Genomic DNA, 21,694 nt, shown 5'->3' with positions numbered 1-21,694 from the left:
TCCTGGAAGAGTCTTCGAAGTATCACGAGATAGGTTGCTCCTCCCCTGGACTACAGTGCGCATGGGCATCGCCTCCATCCCCAGATTGTTTTTAGCCATTGGCAGAGATGGAGTGAAGTGTGTGAGTGATGCCCATGCTATGAGGATATGTATACATACATGTGTATGAGTACTGCAGCTGCTACAGGCGCCGGGGAGGAGGGTGGGCGATATGAATGTCAGCAGCCCTACATGCCAAGAACAGATGCATACTGGTAAGTAGCATTTGCAGTTCGAGGCATGTGGGCTGCTGAATTCATATCTGTGCATAGAACACATAGCAGTCCCTCCATTAGCGGCGGCCGCCCGTGCCAGCTGCAGCAGTCTGAAAAAGTGTTTTGAGAACAGCCTGACCAACAGCTGCCTGCTGTTTGGAGTGCACGTCTACGCAGTAATGTTTAGTGAAAGTATGTGTGGTAGACCATGTGGCTGCTCTACAAATATCTTCTAAGGGAATGTTACCTAGGAAAGCCATAGAGGCCCCCAACTTCCTGGTGGAGTGGGCCCTTGGTGGGATAGTGAGAGTGCGTTTAGCTTTAGCGTAACAGATTTGAATGCATTTCACGATCCACCTAGCGATCCCAGCTTTGGAGATAGCGTTTCCCTTGTGGTGTGTGGCAAAAGCAACGAAAAGCTGCTTGGTTTTGCGAAAATCTTTTGTCCTGTCCACGTAGTACATAAAGGCTCTCTTAACGTCAAGGGTGTGGAGCATCTGCTCCGCCAGCGTTTCTGGGTTTTGGAAAAACACCGGCAGCTCAATTGTCTGGTTTATATGGAATTGAGATACAACCTTGGGTAAGAATTTAGGGTTAGTGCGGAGCACAACCCTGTTAGCATGTACTTGGAAGAAAGGTTCTTGGATGGTGAGCGCCTGCAACTCGCTAACCCTCCGTAGCGATGTAATTGCTACTAAGAAAGCAACCTTCCAAGTCAGAAACTGAAGCTCACAAGAGTGCAGTGGCTCGAAGGGAGGACCCATCAGTCTTGTAAGAACCACATTGAGGTTCCATTCTGGAGCTGGTGGGGTCCTTGGTGGAATGACTCTTGAGTCCTTCCAGAAAAGCCTTGATAGCAGGGACCTTAAAAAGGGACAGGTGGGGGGAGGAGCCAAGATGGCGACCTGAACGGACGCTCGAATCTCGGCTCCGCCAGCCTGTGTGGTCCGCATATCTATCCTGCCGTCGAATTTGATCTTGCATCGCTGCGGACCATAGCTGAGATTGCACTGATACTTTCAGTGTTCCACCGGGATCCCTACCTGCCAGATCTCCGGAGATATCGCCATGTCGGATGGCGGCCCCCGTGCCCGGGTCCTGTGACGAGTGATGCTCCCGGCTGCCGTGGACCACCAGTGGGGTGAACGTTTTCTGCACCCTGGAAGCGGAGATCCACCTCTTGGCAGCGACGTAGTCGGGGGTGCCAAACGGAACCCTATTGCAACACCCGGCGCCTCTACCTGTGCGATCGTTGAGAGTGGGAGCAGCGTTCCTTTGTTGAGGTCGTCTCCCCCGGCTGGAGCTGCCCTGCGCCGTCCGGAGTGCGTGGACCGCTCCAGATTTGCTCAACCTTGCACCGCGGCGGCAGTGCTCTTCGTCCCATAAGGTTCCGGAATAGTGAGACGCTCGGACCTGATCTTGCACTCCCTGGGACCGACTTTGCCCCCCCTTGTTGTGCAGCACCCCACTGGACACCGAAAATGGCGGCCGCCCTCACTACTGCGGAGCCTGTCCCTTCACCTCGCGCTGGCGACTCCCTGCCGGCCGCCTGGCAGGATATTGAGCAGCATACCGGGAATTGCGCTGAGGAGCAGAGTGGTGACCGGGCGGAACCGACTTACCGGGACGTCCTCGTGGCACTGATTCAGCTTAGGGCGGAAATGCGAGCCCTCCCTGACATGGTGGGAGGCGGCGCGGCATGGAGGTCGGCGTGGGACAAACCGGTTGCCTCTCGGCGATGTGCTGCCTCGTCCCCGGTGGGCCAGGAGGGGAACGTCGATGGATTGCTCACTGGCGGGGAAGCGAGGCATCCTAATCTGAGCCGCGCTTCCCGTGCATTGCAGTTCGGCACTTGGCCCGGGGACACATTGTTGCAAGCATCTCCGGAGTTTGATACCCTGCCGGTGGAGAAGATGTTGTTTCCCCGACCTCCTTCTACGCTGCAACTGTATCCCCCAGTGATTGCTGTTCTCCATGCGACTTTTTCTCAGCGAAAGAAGGTATGTCGGTCCATGGACATGGGGGCTCTTCTTCGGTTTGTTTGTGGTCTGGCAGCTGCCTGGGGACCTCCATTTTGTGCCCGTCTCCCGCATCCTCATCGGCGGCGGCCATTTGCTATCCTGGGTCTGTATGGACTGGTTCCTCCTCGGTTGATGTCTCCAAAGGGACTTTTGCGCTCTGGCCAGGGCTGAAGGCGTCAGCTGCAGATCGGGACTGACAGGTTGATGGGAACTCGGTTGGATTATAAACGACTGTATTTTGGATTGTGCATGTTGAAATGTCTCACCCCGTTTTATAGTACATAAAACTGCGAATGTCTTGTGATTTTACGGGATGGGTGGGACTGCATGGCGGGTTGACCGGTGATGATAACTTTTGGGCCCTCCCCGGGCTTTCTACTACTCCTTTCCTGGGAGTAATAGGGTATTGCACTCTTCCTTCTCCCTGGGTTCAACTGTGATTTTCTGGACTTTTTCTCTTCTTTCTCCTATCTCTATATTTCGGGTTCTTCTGGGGCGACAGACACGTAGCTTGGGGGGGGGGGGTAGGCCATAGCCTCGGCATGCGTGTAGGGTGGGGGGTTCTCATTGATATGTTTTATTTCTATGGTGCCTTCTTTTTCTTTTTCCGCTCTTCTTTTGTCTTCTTAGGGTCAGTGGTGGGGACTGGTGTTAGATGGGTAGTGGTTGGGTGGCGCATTTTGTGGCGAACTTCTATCCTGATGTTGCAGTATCGTGCCGCCATTTTAGATGTGTTTACGCTAGTAGTCTCTCCTGCTCTCCGTTACCCACTCCTCACGCGATTGTCTGTACTGTGCACTGATCCGTATTGACTTTTGTATCTCCTTATATATAAAATTATAAAATTAACCTCATTGTCTCCTGCCACTCGGAGCACGTAGATATATTGTACCAAGGATCGTATGCTTTTCTGTGCTGTTGTGCTGCCGAATGGACATATTCTGTGCTAATAAGCTTCAGAAGTGTGGTGGCCGGCCGGATGGTTGTAGGCCCGTATTTGTACTGTGCAAAGAGCTTAATAAAGGTTTTCAAAAATTAAAAAAAAAAAAAAAAAAAAGGGACAGGTGTTGCCTATTCTGGAGGTATGCTGCCATAGCAGACAGGTGAATGCGGATGGAAGAGTACGCCAAATTGCATTGATACAGGTGGAACAGGTAACAAATGATGTTTTGAATGGAAGCATCTAGCGGGTTAATATCGTGGTTAACACAGTAAATGACAAACCTCTTCCATTTAGCCGCATAACAAGCTCTAGTAGTGGGCTTCCTTGCCTCCCGAATGATGTTCATGCAATCGGGAGGAAGATTGAGGTAGCCAAACTCTAGGACTTCAGGAGCCAGATCGCCAGGTTGAGCTGTTGCGGATCTGGGTGCTGAATGTCGCCATGGCTCTGCGCCAGAAGGCTGGGAGTGAGATGAAGCCTTTGATGCGGTACCACGGAGAGTTCCAGAAACGTGGTGTACCACGGTTGGCGAGCCCACGTTGGAGCAACCAGGATGAGAGTCATCGAGTGCTGCCTGAGCTTGCGTGCCACCAGCGGTATCAGAGGTGCTGGGGGAAAAGCGTACGCAAATCTGCCTGACCAGTTCATCCACATCGCATTGCCCTGTGATTGCGGGTGTGGGAACCTGGCGGCGAAGCTTTGGCATTTTGCGTTCTCCTTTGTGGCGAACAGGTCTATCTCTGGATGACCCCACCTTTGGAAGTACGGTTGGAGTACTGATGGATGTATCTCCCACTCGTGCATCTGATGGCTGTGCCTGCTGAGCAGGTCCGCCATCTGGTTGTCCTTGCCCGGGAGATGCTCTGCCATGAGGAAGATGTTCCTCTGAATGGCCCACTTCCACATGCTCTGAGCCAGATGAGACAGCTGCGGAGAGTGTGTGCCTCCCTGCTTCTGAATGTAGTACATGGCTGTCATGTTGTCCGTCCGGATCAACACGACCTTGTTGCACAGGTGTACTTTGAACGCCTTCAAGGCCATGAAGATTGCCATCAGTTCCAACACATTGATGTGCATCTTCCTTTGCTGTAGTGTCCATAGTCCCTGCACTGTGTAGTGAAGTACATGCTCTCCCCAACCTTGGAGAGAAGCGTCTGTCGTCAGGACAATCTGTGGCACAGGCTCCTGGAATGGTCGGCCCTTGCAAAGGTTTTGTGGATTCCACCAATGCAGAGAGTTGTATGCCCGACCGCTCACCAACACTAGGTCTGTCAGTTGCCCATGAGCCTGAGTCCACTGACGTGCTAGGCACTCCTGAAGCGGACGCATATGTAGTCTCGCGTGCGGGACAATGGAGATGCAGGAGGCCATCATGCCTATCAACTGCATGAACACTTTCGCCGGAAGCGAGTGTTGGGGTCTGAATCGTTGGATCAGCGTTTGGATACTGGCGATTCTCACTGAATTTGGCTGCGCAGTGGCTGCCAGAGTGTTTGTCGCGCCCAGATACTGTCGCACATGGGCGGGCTGGAGATGGGATTTCGGATAGTTCAGAGAGAAACCCAGATCGTGCAGGAGATGAATGGTGCGGGACACGTGGTCGACGCACTGCTGTTCTGTTCTTGCTTGAATGAGCCAGTCGTCCAGGTAAGGGTAGACGTGGACGTTCTGGCGTCGGAGATGCGCCGCCACAGTCGCCAGGCACTTTGTAAATACCCTTGGCGCCGTGGTGACCCCGAACGGCAGAACCCTGAACTGGTAGTGCTGGTCTTGAATCGTAAATCTGAGATACTTCCTGTGGGAAGGATGCAGGGGGATATGAAAATATGCATCTTTCAGATCCAGCGTAGCCAGGAAGTCCCCCTGTTGAAGCAGAGGGAGTACCTGCTGTAACGTGAGCATATGGAAGTGCTCCGAGAGAATGTACCAGTTGAGGGGCCTGAGGTCCAGGATGGGCCTGAGGGATCCGTCCTTTTTGGAGATTAGAAAATACAGGGAGTAAACCCCTGTTCCCCTTTCTTGCAATGGAACGAGCTCTATTGCCCCTTTTTGCAGCATGACTTGAACTTCCTGCTGCAACAAGTGCAAGTGCTCGCCGGACATAGGACGGCTCCTTGGGGGTATGTTTGGTGGAGTGGAAGCAAGTTCCAGACAGTAACCCTACTGGATAAGAGACTTGACCCACCTGTCCGTGGTGATGGATTTCCACGCGGGCAGGAACTGCTGGAGTCTCCCCCCGACCGGTGTTGTATGGTCGGGGGGCAGTGACAAGACGTCACTGCTTGTTGGCGTTGGTGGACCTGGAGCTGTTGTTTCCACGTCCCCTGCCCTTGACGTGGTTGCCTCTGTAGCCACCTCTACCTTTGTTGGTGTATGAGGTTTGGGTGTTACTTTTATAATACTGTGTGGACTGCGATGCCTGACCCCTTGAGGTGCCTCTGGAATTGGAGCGGCGAAAGGAACCACTCCGAAACTGCTGAGACTGGAGTGCCCCCATAGACTTGGCAGTGTCTGTATCTTTTTTCATTTTTTCCAGCGTCACATCCACCTCTGGGCCGAACAGGTGGTCAGGATTAACTGTTTGGTTCAGGATTGTTGTTTGTATATCCGGTTTGAACCCTGATATCCTAAGCCAAGCATGCCTTCTAAGCAACACGCTAGTGTTGATGGCCCTGGAGGCTGTATCAGCCACGTCCAGCGCACATTTGATGGAAGCGTTTGTGATGAGCTTTCCCTCCTGAATTAACATTTCACCTGCCTCCTTGTACTGGTCAGGCAAGTGTTGCAGTAGCGATTCTAAGGTGTCATAATGAGCCCTATCGTAGCGTGCAAGTAGGGCTTGTGTGTTTGAGATTCGCCAAATATTAGCTGCCTGTGCAGCAATCCGTTTCCCTGAGGCCTCAAATATTTTAGACTCTTTGTCTGGGGGAGGAGCGTCACCAGTGGTCTGCGAGTTCGCCCTCTTCCGAGCGTTGGATACAACCAACGAGTCCAGTGGCAAGTGTCCCTTGATGTATGTTGGATCCGAGGGCGCTGCCTTATATTTCTTATCAATGCGAGGGTTAATGACACGCGCCCGGGTGGGCTCTTCGAAGACCTCCGTTGCGTGCTTCAGCACTCCCTTAAGCATTGGCAGTGTTTTGACTGACTTTTCAGCCACTGAGAAAGTGTCAAATAAAAAGTCCACATCCACAGGGTCCGAGTGCAGCTCGACATCATGGTTAGCTGCAGCCCTCTCAATCAAAGCATTGAAGGCTGCCGAGTCCTCCGTCGGTGAAGTCTTGGCCGCAAAAAGCTGCGGTTCTTGCCCCGACTGCGGGTCCTCAGGGTCGCCTCCGGCAGACCAAGGTTCATGTTCCTCCTCCGGATCCGAGTACGCCGGATAGTTGTACTCTACCTCTTCCTCGTCACCATCCCCCGCGTTGGAGTGAGTTGGTGAACGCGGCAGGTCTCTTGGAGACGCCGGCCCCAAGGGTGCTGATGTACCCGCAGAGTCCTTGTTCTTGAGAGGAATGCGAAAATGTTCCCAACACCGGCTCCGTGGTGATTTTCCTTTTGAGGAGGGACAGTTTCCCGGTATTGGCGTCGATGATGACCTCGCGACGCTCTTCCTCCGCAAGTGGCTGGAGCCGAGGCTTAGACACCACTGGAGACGCTTTGGGCGTCAACACCTCCTTCGAGGGCACACCAGCTCCATGCTTCGAAGCGAAGGCCTTTGGCGTCGACTTCGGCGGCAGGGTGAAGCGGATAGGCGTTTGTGCCTTTGACGGCTTCAGAGCGGGCTTCGACGCCCCATCTTCAGGTCCGGGGAGCACCGTGGCCTTCCGGATTCGTTGCAGGGACTCCTCGACCTTCTTTGAAAGGGCCGGAGAGGGAGTGACCGTCTCGGGCGACTTCCCCGACTTGGGAGTGGTGTCGGCGAGAGGCACCGTCTTCGGAGTCGATGCATCACCTTCCTTGGCTCCGACGGCCGGAGCCGGCGAAACCAGAGCCTTGGGATCGCCTTGACGCTTCTTCGAAGCCTTCTTCGGGTCATCGACCGCGACCATCTTCGGCGCCAACGCAGCCGCGTCGGACGACTTAGCCTTCGGCACCGACCCCGAGGTCCCCGGGTCGGCCATCTTGGCGCAACTTTCCATGTCGGCCATTTTGGATTTCTTACACTTTGACGCCTCCAAAGCCTTCTGTACAGCTTTCACTTTCGGTTTTGAAACCGGAGGTGTTGATCCCGAAGGCTTCACTTTCGTTTTCGGAAATGTAAGGGGCACCTCTAAAATGTCCGTGGCCGGGCCCGTAGGCGGGGCTGCTGGACTAAGAACGAGGTCTTGGGTAAGGCCCGAAGGCGATCCCTCGACCTGGGCCGCAGTAAGGGGGTCGACCCCCGAGTCAGTTCGGGGATGCTCTTCCTCCGAGCTATCCCCCACGGTGGCAATGGCCCCATCGTCGTCCCCTACCTCGTCGCCGGCTTCGTCAAACTCCTCGTCTCCTGCGTCGTAGGCATCCCCCTCGGACGCAGGGCTAGAGTCCGAAACCTGTTGGACCTTGTCGTCCACAACGTCTTCTTCGAAGATGTCGTCCGGCGGGGGCGCAGACATCTGGGCCTGGAGTCTCTCAGCCCGACGAATCTTGAGGTTCTTCTTACACCGGAACCTGGAGCAGGCCATACACCTGGCCTCGTCGTGGTCCGGCGACAGACAAGTGTTGCACACTGGGTGCACGTCGAGGTGCGAGTATTTCGAGTTGCACACCGGGCACCGTTTAAACGGAATCCGTTCCATGTTTGGAGCGTTGTGTAGGCCCGTCCGCGCCGACAGCACGCGGAAGGGCAGCGAGAGTTCGGAGCTGAAGAAACAGTAAAACCCGAACGAAAACGATACCGGCGCCAAGCCTAAAGACCTTTTGGTCTCGAGTTAAGAGAGTTACCAACTATCGGTTCCGACAGAGGGAACCGACACATCCGAACCCAATGGCGGAAAAAAACAATCTGGGGATGGAGGCGATGCCCATGCGCACTGTAGTCCAGGGGAGGAGCCACCTATCTCGTGATACTTCGAAGACTCTTCCAGGACAACAATGTGCAATCATCCGGACCCAACACTAGGCGGCGATCTATGCACAGATATGAATTCAGCAGCCCACATGCCTCGAACACAAGGGTTTCGCACAACCAGAGCTCTTAGCTTAATGTCCAATTGTATTAATTTGCTCTCTGTTTCCGTCCGGTGAGTTGCAACTTCGGACGTGCATGTGGACTGGTTGGTGAATTGGAACTGTTGCTAAGTTTCAGCGCTCCGTCCATCATCTCCTTGTGTTTGCTTTGCCAGTATAAAGTACCACTGTATTAATATGTAAAAGTGAATTAGGAAAGATTTGCATCCTTATGTCGAAGTTGTACAAACTTAAATAATGCAAAGGCTTTATTACGTTGAGCTCTGAAGAATTGCAACAAGCAGCGAGCTCAGACTATTGACAGGTTGTAGTGTAAAAACATGTACACGTTTGAAAAGTTTAACAGTTTGAGCCTACATTATAAAGGTCCCAGAATGCAACAACAACTTCATCGAAAAAGAACTGCAACTGTTCAAATAAAATATGCACACAAATTGCAGCTAGGAAAAAAAATGCAGTTTTTGCTTCCATAAGTTTTTGGGAGTGCAGAAACTAAGGACATTCAAACCTAAGAACTATTGGTTCCTGGCTAATTGCAGCCATTGCATGTAAATTTACAGCAATACCGTATCAGAGCAGTGTTGGAATTCAAAACCCTGACAATACGAGATAATGAAAGATTATCTAGGCCTGGGCTTAGTTCCGCTACATGGAACTCAGTGAAGTGACCAAAAAACTGCCGTGCTATGGAGAGTTTCGCGAGCGGCAGAGTGCATTTGGGCACACAGTTTGCATTGATTTTCTGCGCCAGGTGTTTGTTCCATGCTGCGAATGAACAGCACCATGTGCAGTCCAAGAGGGCGATGTTTTTCTGCTGATAGAGTGGAATTTCTACTCGATTGGCAGCTCTCAACACTACATGAAGGTTTGTCAACGCAGTCGCTACCGCTCGCTTTTAGATATACGACCGCCCATGCGCCCATCTTGCCAGGAGGTGGATTCATCTCTCGCCAACTTGACCTTGGCGAGAGAGGAAAAAAATAAATAAACATCAGCTTTTCAGAACTCCACGTGCTCCGCGGAGCGCAGAAAACTCCTGTAACAGGAGTTCTCCACACAGGCCTACTATTATCAGATCTCAGATATGACCACACAGTCAACTCAATACATGGCACTGAAAGGTACCAGGGGATTTTTTTAAACAGTTCAAGTAGATTTCTGAAGTAGCCCACCCCTTGGATAAGTAAGTTTTAATTTTTTTTTTAAAAGCCCCTGTACATATGACTTGAGCCCCCACTTACTGAACACTGCATGCTACATTGGCATAAGAACTGACAAGCTAAATATGCTGCAGTTTTCTGTGCCCAGACAGATTTTTGACCTACTCCAGAGATTTTCAACCAGATTTCACTTGCAGAAAACATGTGCAGAAGCGAAACAAGAAACCTTGACAAAGCCAATATCTTGGACTACTGGCTTTGCCAATGTTTTGTGGATTCTGTTCAGCAGCAAAGAAATGCTTTTTGCTGGTACATCAGCAAGAAACAAAGAAAAACTATCTTTATGACTTTTATGCAAGTATGGGTCATTGGCCCAATTTGAGCCCACCCTGATACCATATGCATGCGTAATCAAACATGCTTGCTTACAGCATTTTGTTTACTTTTTTTTATTTACCATTCCACAAAATTTACAAAAATATAAAATTTGGATTGTGAAGTCGTACATCGGGTGGGGGTGGCACTGATTTGCGCCAGTTGTTGGACTATCAAATCACATCTTTTTTTTATAAAAAATTATAACAGGCCTGGCAAGCAACCATTTAAGTAGGCAGGAGGAAGAAATAAAGCAAAAATGCCAATGAATTAAGCAATAAACAAGCTGTGAAAGGGAGAGTGACAGGAGAGTGTAAGGGTGTCAGATATTTGAGGGGTGAAGGCATACACTGCCATGAAGTGCTGAGCGATAAAGAAAAAGGTAGTTGCCTGAATTTGAGCAATGGAAGGATACAGGTTACCAAGCAAAAGGATGGTAAAGAAGCTCTGATCCAGGGAAGAGAAACGCAGATGGTGAAGGAAAAAAATTCAACTGAAGAAGTAAAGGACACAAATTCAAGCAATGGTTAAGAATTGGGCTAGTAAAATGAAATCTAAAGGTTTGGTGCTCACAAAGTCTTTCAACAGCAAACAGCTAAAAGCCCTGGGTAAGCGAGACCTAAAAAAAGGAGTTATGGGTGGGCAACAAGCATGCAATAGCCAACGCCAACAAATGCTAGGGGCACTGATCATTTATTGCATTGGCAGCTTAGGCCCTTTTTAGGTGGGCAGGTCAAGGAAACTGACTCAGTCACCTAACATAGGCTTTTAACCCAAGCACATGCCAAATCTAAAAATGGAGATACAAGCAAAGGGACTGGGACGAAATGTGCACAGAAACCATCAGACTTTACACGAAGAGTGATGCAAGGTGTGAGTAAAAAATCTACCGAAATTGGCTTGTACAAGTTGGACTGAAGACATTTGTGGTGTTATGTTTTACCCCCTGATTGACTTTAACCCTAGAATAGCCTCTAGCCACAGCTTGCAGATACTAAAGACCATGATACGGACAAGTGGCAATCTAAGAAGCTTACAGCAGCCTAGGACTACTTGCGCACTTCAGGGTTGAACTTACCTCTTTCCCTTTGGTCGTATCTCCTTCAGCCCACTCAACCGAAACAGAAGATTTGGACCCGTTTACCGTCATTATGTTTGCATTATGGATCATTCCTACAGAGGAAGAGACACTGCAGTTACTTTACAAGAACATGGTAAATCACGGTTTTTATTTCAAGGAACAAACCAAACTATCCTGGCCATAGAAGAGCTACATAAACTAGCTAAATAAACCTATGGTATCACAAACCAATAGGCTCATGGTCAGCCACTATACAGACAAACATGCATCCATTTGCTAGGAGCAGGTGCATTAGGAGAACAAAGTAATGTGGTAGTATATTAGGCAAGCAGGGAAATGCTTCAACTTCCTTTTCTGTTAAACATACACAACTTGCACAATGAATGCACCAATTAAGTAGGTTCCTTCCAAAATGATTAGCAAAGCTATCCACGAACAATGTTTCAAATTTGCAACAAGTGGGGATTGAACAACTGCCATCAATATCTCAGCACAGTATAGCAAATAAAAACCTGAGAGGATGTACTTTGGCTCATAAATGCAATCAACTGGTTTACATTGCTAAACAAGAGTTTTTTTGACAATTCACAAACATGATATTTATTAGGGAAGTTCTGACTTTGGTGAGTTCACCATTATAGTGTTGAATACTATTAACTCCCTCCAATCTGCAGAACAGCAACAAGAAAATAAGAGTTAGCAAAGACAAATTACCTAGGTTTCATTTTTAGTTGTAAGCTACACCCAATGGCTCTCCTAATGTTGGGTAGCAAACGTCAGCAGCAGGATGAGCAGGATACGCTGGTCGTGCTGAAGAGCAGCAGTGGCCCAATGACTAGATGACAATTTGTGGGCTCACAAGGAGTAGCTTGAGGTTAGATGGGCTGATCCAAAGACGCACACCTAAATTCGTGCAAAATTTACTTTTTTGTAGATACCACAGGACTTGGGCAATTTTGAGGTGAAGATGTCCTCATGCAAAGTGAGGAACCAGTGAGGTAGCCATCTTGAACTTAGGCTTACATAACCATCTGAAAAGTTGATACCAGACGGAAAGACATTATACCTAAAAGGCAGTATGTTTATTCTAACCTAATTTAATATGAATGAAATTTGACAAGGTGTCCAGCAATGAACAATGGTTCCTAAATTGAAGACAAGGAGAGGGTTCAGTGGAAAGGGAAGGGGGTGGGTGTGGATATGTTCACAGAATCGCTGAATAAACAAAAAAAGTCTTGGCCAGATGTTGGACTTGGCCTTTCCCCTGAAATTTTTCACTTTTGCCCCCCCTAATTTGGAATGTCTCCCCCATGGGATTAAACCTGTATAGGCCATGAGTGGTGTGAAACACCTTGTTAATATGTAAAGGCATGTAATTGTGCGAGCACTTGTAAATTCCACAATACAACATTAAATGAGGGTCAAAGAGGGGAATATTTAAAGACCACTGTATCCAATCCCCTGCTTCAGCTAAACAAGAAGGGGGACACTAGGGTCTAGAGATAGGTGTCGCAGAGTGAGAGCTAGAACGGGACAGGTCATACAACTCCACCTTTTAAGGGATACCCAAGGCTTGAAAAATTCTCATCAGGCCACCCTTAATGGTGGAGTGTCGTCATATGAGATTAGAAGAGGATCCAACCATCACCCTGACCATCTGCTGATGGTACGGAGGTGGATACCAATGGTGCACTCCAGCCAAAGGTTTCTCAAAGGTGGTGCAGTGCAATAAAGAAGTGAAATAAAAATTGATCAGTGGAGCAAAAATATGTTTAATGGGAGTTGTTCCAGTGTCAATGATTAAAACAGGCACAAGGGTAGTTATGAATTTATGGCTACCCCGTTGCGTGATGCAGGAAGGTCAACATGTTTCTGCCATGGGGATCTACTATCCGGCTTTCATCAGGACCTAAAAAGCCAACAATGGTTTGTGATAAATGAAAAAATGTGTAATGATGTGATCAAAGAAATATATTTTTTTTCACAAAGTCTTACTACCAGGACCTTGGAGCCCCAATGAGTCCTTGCGCAGTAGACCACGAATTCTCACCTAAAAAGAAAGGAGAAAATTACAAAACTACTCATCATTAAACTGTAAACCTGTCCCATCACCCAGAACTCATTCCAGGAGTATATTGCTCTTACTCCTGTGTAAGGACTAAGTCCTATGTATTCATTATGATATACATCTCTTTAGCACTCCTACTACATTTACGCAGGGGCCTAAGAACAAGATAGAAGAATTGCTTATATCATGTACTCACCCAGCTTTCTGTGGGTAAAGACCTCACCTCTACCGGCATCCGCTCGGGTATGTGAGGGCCCCGCTCTAGGTATGCACAAACAAAGGAAAAGATGTTGCCACCCCGCATAATGATTCTATGGTGCTCCTACCACAACTGTTTAATCTATACGTGCACACAACTATAACCTGTTTTTTTCTCTAAAAAAGTGACCACTCAATTCGGCTCAAACCATTAACAGAAAGGAAACCCTTACTGGTTGAAGGGCAAGCCTCCCAGACATTGGAGACTATTATGCTTAACTGTATATAATACTCCATCTGCCCTCTTTAAAGAATGCAGGCTACCAACTCGAGTGAATGGGTGAGGTCAGTATTATAATTGGTTGGGTATAGTCAGTATTATAATTAGTTCATATCGCTATGATCTTTGTCTCTAAAAGTGGAAATGTGGATTATTTGCAGCATAACAATCTGAACAGACTTGCTAAACTAAGCAGGCATACACGCACCGGCCTGTTATATGGTTACGGGTTGTTGGGATCGTGTGTACTAGCGGTACCAAGTCAGTTTCCCTCTTCGCCTTTGCCATCGGCAGTGTATCTAGCCACACGCATGGCCGATCGTCGAGACACTGACCTGAGAGGCTTGGGCATGCGCAATTGCAACTTGTCCACAGTATGTAGCGGAGATATTTGGCGCATGCGCATTCCCTTGGGTTCTGCAGCCGTGCGCGAGTGCCTGCCTTTCAATATGCAGACGTGGCGCGAATTCGCCCTCATCTAATTTTCCAATTATAAGGTGTTGGACTTGGCCCTTAAGGCAGGTTCACCCCTAATCTTTTTGCTTTTATTTGTGACCCTGTGTTAGTGATTTTTGGGTCTCTGCGCACTTTTCTCTGTGTCCCAGAGTAAAGTGCGTGCATGTAGTTAGGCTGGCCTGCTCTCCCATAGGGATGCATGGGTAATGTCTGTGTCCCTAGTAATTCCTGATGTGTGGGGAGTGCATGCTCGAATTTGGTATGTGCGTGTTCGTGGGAATGAATGCTTTGCAATGGTGTATGTGGCATGTTTGTGTCATGTGTAGAAATGCCATTTCTGGGACTTGGAATATTACTGTAAAATATGTCTGCAATGTGATTGGCTGGAGCTGGCTGGTGAGCCTCGCTCCAGGAAGGCTGGATGGGTCTGCCCGGTGGTGAGTGTGAGATCAGCATGCTTGATGGCTTGGGAGGAGTGCACTTGGTCCCTGATGGGCCTGGACTTTCCCCGGACAATGCTGGCTCCACCCCCTGTAGTGCGACTGATGGCCCTAGCCCTGCCAGTGAATAGAGAGGGTGGCTGAGGTAAACAGAGTACTTCAGAACCAGCTGCGACTGGTTTTCCCCCACCCTGCACCCTTGAGACAAAGGGGTTTTGCTGTATAAGAAGGGGCTGTGTCCCCATACAATTTGTCCTGTTTTTGGTTCTGCCTAGGATCTTGCCAGAGGGGGCTGCTGCTGCTGCAGGGGCCAAGAGGACCGCCACTTGGCTGTCTCCCTGCCGGGAGACCCAGTGGGCTGGCTCTGGCCCTGCCTTGCCCCTCTGCCTGCCTCCAGACCCTGCTGGAGCTTTCCTGTGCCTGGAGGCGCCCTGATCTGGATTTGTAGCGCTAGGAGCGCTTTCCTTGTGCCCCAGCGCTTTGCCGATATTTCTAGCGCTAGGCGCGCTTTCTGTAGCCCCTAAGCGCTTGGGAGCGCTTTGTGTGCAGCCGGTGCCCACCGGCATCTGCCCGTCGGATTGTGCCGATTTGCCGATTTTCGGCATTAGCGAGTGCCCACCTCGCTTTATCTTTGGAGGCCGGTGCCCACCCGGCATTGCCCCGTACTTTGATTTTGTAAATACCTCGAGGGAGCCCACTCCTCGGGTACTGAGAAGCCGCCTGCCTACCTGGAACGGGCCGCCGCGCTGCCCGCGACGACCCGGAAGTGTTCTGGCCGACCGGCCAATCGCAGCGCGGCCCCTGAGAGGCCGACCGGAAGTCCCGCCTCCGCAACCAGGCAGCGAGGAGAGAGGCGCCGCCAGCGAGGCTCCGAGGAAGAGGAGCCCCGCGCTGCAGAGGAGGAGAGCCGGCAGTGTTCCTGCCCCCGCAGCACCAGCGAGATAACGGTGAGTGCGGGGACAGGGTCCTTTGTTCGTCGAGCGGCCCCGATTGGCAGAGGGCCGCTCCAACGCTGCTGCATTTCTTTGTGGAGCCCCGAGGATCCTGGGGGTTTCTCTTCGAGCCCAAAGGCTCGTGGGCATTTCTGACCGCGAGTCCCCCGTGAGGGACTCCAACGAGCACAGGCTTCCAGAGTCCGAGAGGGACTCCGGAGAGGGGCCATTCTTTGTTCTTTGAGCCCTGAGAGGCTCTTGAGCCCGCAGTAGTTGCCGAGCCCAGCGAGGCTCATTGCCCACATCGAGTGAGAGCCCTGAGAGAGGCTCTGGGGGCATTTTCATTGATTTAGAGCGCTGAGCTCTCTTTGCACATTTTGCTTTGGGAGCCCCTGAGAGGCTCCTTGCCCACTTTGTTCTTGAGCCCTCCTGGCTCCAACGTTGTGCATTTCTATTTAACAACTGTCCAGTACTTAGTTGCCACGTTTAGGCTTTGTGTCTGTGCTGCCTGCGCAGACCCCCCTGACACTGAGACTCCGGGCATTCCGCCCCTTTCGAGGCCAGTTGGCCTGAGGGACCTTTTGATTGTTGTGCTTTGTGCACCCCGCGCATTGTAATTTCTTGTTATTTAATTCTTGCGCATGTGTTCTAACCTGCACCTCTTTGCTAAAAGTAACCTGCATAGAGGAATGTTGATTCCGCTTACCTTTTCTAAAAGTGACCTGATTAGGTATTTTATGTTTATCCCCTTTTGCTAAATGTGACCTGCACAGAGGATTGTTTATGGTGTATTTTATGTTTAGGTTTCCTTCCCTTTGCTAAGAGTGAATTGCTTAGGTGTTGGTATTCCTTCCTTAGGTCCTAGTTACCTGCATGATTTCTTACAGTGTTTTAGGGTTGCGTAGGAGGTCCTTACTTTTCCAGTGATTACTGGATGTGTGTTGCATTTATAATTTTGGTGCTAATCATTCTATGTTTACGACATAAGTGTATATCTACCAGTATTATTATCTAACAAGTGCCTACCCCTGACAGTGGTCCCTGTGGCCCTGTCTTGTACATAATTCCCCTTGTAAATTCTGCCTGTGCCTCTGGCACATTGTACAGTTTGCGTGTGTTATCTAATGTGTTGTGTTTATTATAAATACAAAGGCAATTTTTGATATATATCCTTGCGCCTTGAGACCCTCTGGGTATGTAGTGCGCTATATAAATTCTCTGACTTGACTTGACTCTTTGTGGTGGGCCTTGGGTGTTGTTGCTGGGGTGCGTGCGCAAATACTTAACTCATACAGCCTCCAAGTTTAGCCTAGACTGCTCGCGCCACGCTACCTAGAGGGCGAGTGGGGGTTGCCTTGGTGTGTGACTCCCCTGTTCTGACTTTAGAAATGGTGATCCCTGACTGACCTCGACGCGAGTCTTGGCCGGCCAGGGTCCTGTTTCTAACATAAGGCAATTAACCAATTAGAGAGCGGATATGAGCGACGCGAGGCCTGCCTACCGTCACCTTCACTTCCTCTCGGATGCCGGAGAGAGGTACCAACGGATAGGTGAGGCCCGCCTCTGTCCCTATGTTATTTGGTTATTTGATTATTCTGCATTAGACTACTTTGCATTGGACTCTCTTTTCCTCTTTGAAAACTATGCCTTGGCTCTAACAATTTCACTCGAGTTGGTAACCTGCATTCTTTAAAGAGGGCAGATAGAGTATTATATACAGTTAAGCATAATCGAGAGTCTCCAATGTCTGGGAGGCTTGCCCTTCAACCAGTAAGGGTTTCAGTTAATGGTTTGAGCCGAATTGAGTGGTCACTTTTTAGAGAAAAAAACAGGTTATAGTTGTGTGCACGTATAGATTAAACAGTTGTGGTAGTAGCACCATAGAATCATTATGCGGGGTGGCTACATCTTTTCCTTTCTGTTTGTGCATACCTAGAGCGGGGCCTCACATACCCGAGCGGATGCAGATAGAGGTGAGGTATTCACCCACAGAAAGCTGGATGAGTACATGATATAAGCAATTCTTCTATCTTGTTCTTAGGCCCCTGCGTAAATATAGTAGGAGTGCTAAAGAGATGTATATCATAATGAATACATAGGACTTGGTCCTTACACAGGAGTAAGAGCAATATACTCCTGGAATGTCTGGAATGAGTTCTGGGTGATGGGACAGGTTTACAGTTTAATGATGAGTAGTTTTGTAATTTTCTCCTTTCTTTTTAGGTGAGAATTCGTTGTCTACTTCGCAAGGACTCATTGGGGCTCCAAGGTCCTGGTAGTAAGACTTTGTGAAAAAATATATATTTCTTTGATCACATCATTACACATTTTTTCATTTATCACGAACCATTGTTGGCTCTTTGCAGTAGCATTCAATCTTTTTAGGTCCTGATGAAAGCCGGATAGTAGATCCCCATGGCAGAAACATGTTAACCTTCCTGCATCACGCAACGGGGTAGCCATAAATTCATAACTACCCTCGTGCCTGTTTTAATCATTGACACTGGAACAACTCCCATTAAACATATTTTTGCTCCACTGATCAATTTTTATTTCACTTCTTTATTGCACTGCACCACATCAGCACCACCTTTGAGAAACCTTTGGCTGGAGTACACCATTGGTATCCACCTCCGTACCATCAGCAGATGGTCACAGTGATGGTTGGATCCTCTTCTAATCTCATATGACGACACTCCACCATTAAGGGTGGCCTGATGAGAATTTTTCAAGCCTTGGGTATCACTCAAAAGGTGGAGTTGTATGACCTGTCCCATTCTATCTCTCACTCTGCGACACCTATCACTAGACCCTAGTGTCCCCCTTCTTGTTGTTTCACTTGTAAATTCCCCCATTGTAAAATGCACCTGACTGAAATGTACTGTGTTTAAAATGGATGCCATGGCCATGGGTTTTGCCACCGGACTGGCATAGGTCAGCGGTCTAGATAATATTACCCAGCCACCCCTAGCTTTTGGAGGGAAAGCCTGGCACCCAGGGTGCCTACCCCCTCCCCTTGAGCCAGTTTAGGCCAGTTTTGCCAACATACTAGAAGGTTCTGGCACTGCCTGGGAGGAGGGTATAAGTAAGGGGGATTTGCCACCAAAGAGTCAGTCAGAGCTGGGACAAGACAGAGAGGGGACCTGCTGCGAGATGCTACCGCCACATGGGCCTGTGAGCTGGGCCCTGCACCCCTAAAAAAACCCTCCCCTCTGCTGTCCCCTGGGCCCCTGAATTATGAGGGCCCACCCAGGACCCTGTCACTATTAGGGACTTACACCAGCACAGCGCGAAAGGAGCGCCAGGAGGTGAGGAAGGGGCCCCTGAGAAACTGTACTGGGACTGTCCGCCCCCTCTGGACTAATCCTTCGGGAGGACCCTCGGCAGCACAGCAGTCGTGGGAGCTGCACTGTAGGGCCAGTCGTCATTCCAGAGACTACCGCTGGGCCACCTCAGCCCCAATTAACCCCATGAGGCCTACTGGCCCCCCTGAACTGGGTCTGGGCGAGAGGGTCTTCAGGGCTTATGCCCCAAGTGCCAGGAACACTGTCAAAGGCCGCTAGTGGCTGCTGGGCCATGAGAGTTAGCCCCTGGCTAGGGGTCTGTTACGGCCTGGTGGTTCTTGCCCATGGAAAAGGGTTAACAAGTTAGGGGATTAACTGGAGTACTCAGATGAGCGGTTTACCCTCTAATGGTATGCTGTTCTTGCTACCCTGATGTAACGTCCCTTCTGGAGTACTGAAAGGTCGCCTAGATTCTTACGGGTTATATACTTCTAGGGTTGCTTTACATAATGAGATGCTCATCCCTGCCTGGTGAATTGGCTAGTCATGCTTAATGAAATGTTCTTCCGGTGTTTCATGGAATGATTCTCCTATATATATATATTTATTTGAATGTGTTACTCCTGGTACAGGGAAGAGTGATTCCAGCTTATAGCTGCGGCTAATGAAAAGTTTTGCATGTGAGAAACATTTTACAATCGAAAGAAAGGTTATATCCTCCTTCAAAATTTATTTTATTCCTGCCTAGTATTTTCACGTTACCTGTCCAGGTGTGGTGCGCTTCTGCGCCTAGTTTTGATTGTAGGCTGCTTATCCTGCTAAGGTGATTAGGCTAAGGCTATGCCTAAACTAAGGTGAATGTGCCTTTTCTTACAGGTGAGCGCCCGGAGTGCCCCTATGCTGGCCTGACATGTCATTCCAGGCCCCTGATTACGCCCCATGTTAATGAGCAAGCCTGGCTGCCTTATTACAGGTGCTCCTGTCTGCTGTTAATGCTGGGTGATTCCTATTCTGTTTGAAGGAGACGCCAATGCCAGCTATTGTGGGTTCTTACCCCTAATGTTTGATTTTATGCATAATGGGCCCCTACGCCTAGTGTTTTCCTCCCCCATATTGATGTCGCTGACGTCACCTGTCAAGTGCTAACCTTTTTATATTGCAGCTAGACAATTTGGACTTATTTACCGTTTCAGCCCGGTTCCCAATTACCTTGTAAATAGTTCCCCCCCCCCCCCCCCCCCCCCCTGCTGGGCATTTACTGCCCTGGCGCTCGCTAGAGCCTTGTTGCGATAACTACTGTTCTGCATTTTTGCCTTGCAGGTTGGAGATACTACTAAACTACTTTTTTCTAACTCAAGCTGGTGTCCTGCCTCTTTTGTGGTGTGCCTGGTGTGTCGTTTGTGGGTACTACGTGAGTGCTTCACATGTTCTCCGAAGTTTGGCCTGCCCGCTTGGTTCCGTGCTATCCCCCTGGAGATTTGGCAACCCCATTTCTTACACCATACAATATGCAAGGCAAGTTTAAAAGCCATCTAGCATCGAGTGACTTTTTAGCCACAGTGCCCTGCAAAAAGTAAGGTTTTGAATGTGCAAAAAGAACCAGGAGCTCGGCCAAGATGGCGATCGGGACGGTCGTGTAGGCTCCCGGCTCCGCAAGCCTTCTAATCCCGCACCGATATCCTGACCTGTATCCTGTACTTGTGCTGCAGCGGGACGGTGATATAAACGCGCTGCTACTGTTCGCGTTCCTCTGAGGTCTCTGCCTGCCGGATAACTGGAGATATTGTCGAGATTGCCTGGCGACTTCCATAACCTCGGCTCCGGGACCCGTGTTGATCTGCGTTGCTGGATGCTGCTGGAGCGGCATCGGACAGTCGAGCTGGGGCGGAGCCGGCACTCGGGGACGCACTGCCTGCTGCAGAGGGAAACGGAGATCCTTTCCGCTGTGAGGGGATTTTCTGCTACCGGATTGCGTTCACTGGCGAGGTGGGAGCCCTTCTTGAAACTACTTCTCTGTGAAACGCTGGTGACGGGTTGTGCCGACCCCATCTTGGAGCACGTTACTGGCGAACCACCTTTGACTTGGCCCCCGTCTTAAGCTGAAGGTGGAATGGCTCTCGCTGTGGGTCGCTCCCTAGCTGTGTGTCATGCTCTTATCAGCGATCCGGACTGCAGCCTCCCAGTGCCGATTTCGCCCCCCTTCCATTGTGGTTCCCCTGACGGGGTGGAAATGGCTGCTGGCTCCCTGACTGGGGAGACAAGTGCTACCTCGCCTCAAGGATGTTTCACCCTGCCTGGTCTTGAGCTGGGTGTTGGACCGCGTGTACCGCTTTGTGGTGAGGAGCTGTTGGAACTGCAGCCTGCTCTGACCTGCGGTGCCGTTCTGGCTGCTCTTGCCGATTTGCAAACTGCATGGCTGGCAGGCACCCGCGAGCTGGGTCGGAAGCTTGACGATGCCGCACTCACACTGGGACGAGCGCGACTGACCAGCTCCCAGCGTTGCGTTGATTTACCTTTGCCTGTTCCTGAGGCGGCTACTGTGTTGCCACACGTGTGCAAGGGGAAGCGGACTATCTCTGGCTATATTAGTGTTTGCTCGTCCACCAGCTTTGACTGCGCTACAGTGTTTCCCTCCACGCCGAAGATTGAGACTTTGCCCATGATGTGGCTACTGTTGCCTCGAACGCCATTTCCGCAGTTATTGGCCCCCTTGCTGCCTTCGCCTCACAAGCCTTTTTCTTCCTACAGTGGAATGAGTGTCATCGTGCGACCTTGGGGATGCTCATCTTTTGGGACTATGGATTTCATGGTAACTGGCGACATCCATTTTGTTCTCACACGCCTCTTCTTTGCAGAGTGTGGCCATTTTGTCCCTTTCTTCTTCTTGGGGCGGGCTCTTTTCGGGGGCCATGTTTGAAGGGGTTTTTACGAAACGGCCAGGGCTGATGGTTTCCTTTTCGCTATTTCTGACTGCTTGGCTCGCGGAGACCCGGACTGGAACGCTTTTATGATACACTTGGCTGCGCGATATGT

The 21,694-nt window shown here is 50.0% G+C and overlaps 1 protein-coding gene across 2 annotated transcripts in view; it reads right to left on the bottom strand.

Moving 5' to 3' along the window:
* The window catches only part of KIF2C (kinesin family member 2C), a 1,247,488-nt gene that overhangs the window by 1,176,179 nt on the left and 49,615 nt on the right, over window positions 1-21,694 (bottom strand). For both annotated transcript variants that reach the window (XM_086952306.1, XM_086952307.1), the window contains exon 2: window positions 11,001-11,095. In XM_086952306.1, coding sequence (XP_086808432.1) covers window positions 11,001-11,095 — 95 coding nt within the window. The remainder of the gene's footprint in view (window positions 1-11,000; window positions 11,096-21,694) is intronic.

The sequence above is a fragment of the Lissotriton vulgaris genome, chromosome 1_1 (assembly GCF_964263255.1).
Source record: "Lissotriton vulgaris chromosome 1_1, aLisVul1.2, whole genome shotgun sequence".
In the NCBI taxonomy this organism is placed as follows: domain Eukaryota; kingdom Metazoa; phylum Chordata; class Amphibia; order Caudata; family Salamandridae; genus Lissotriton; species Lissotriton vulgaris.
Note: the sequence above shows the minus strand (reverse complement) of the source record. Positions and strands in the feature narration are given on the sequence as shown.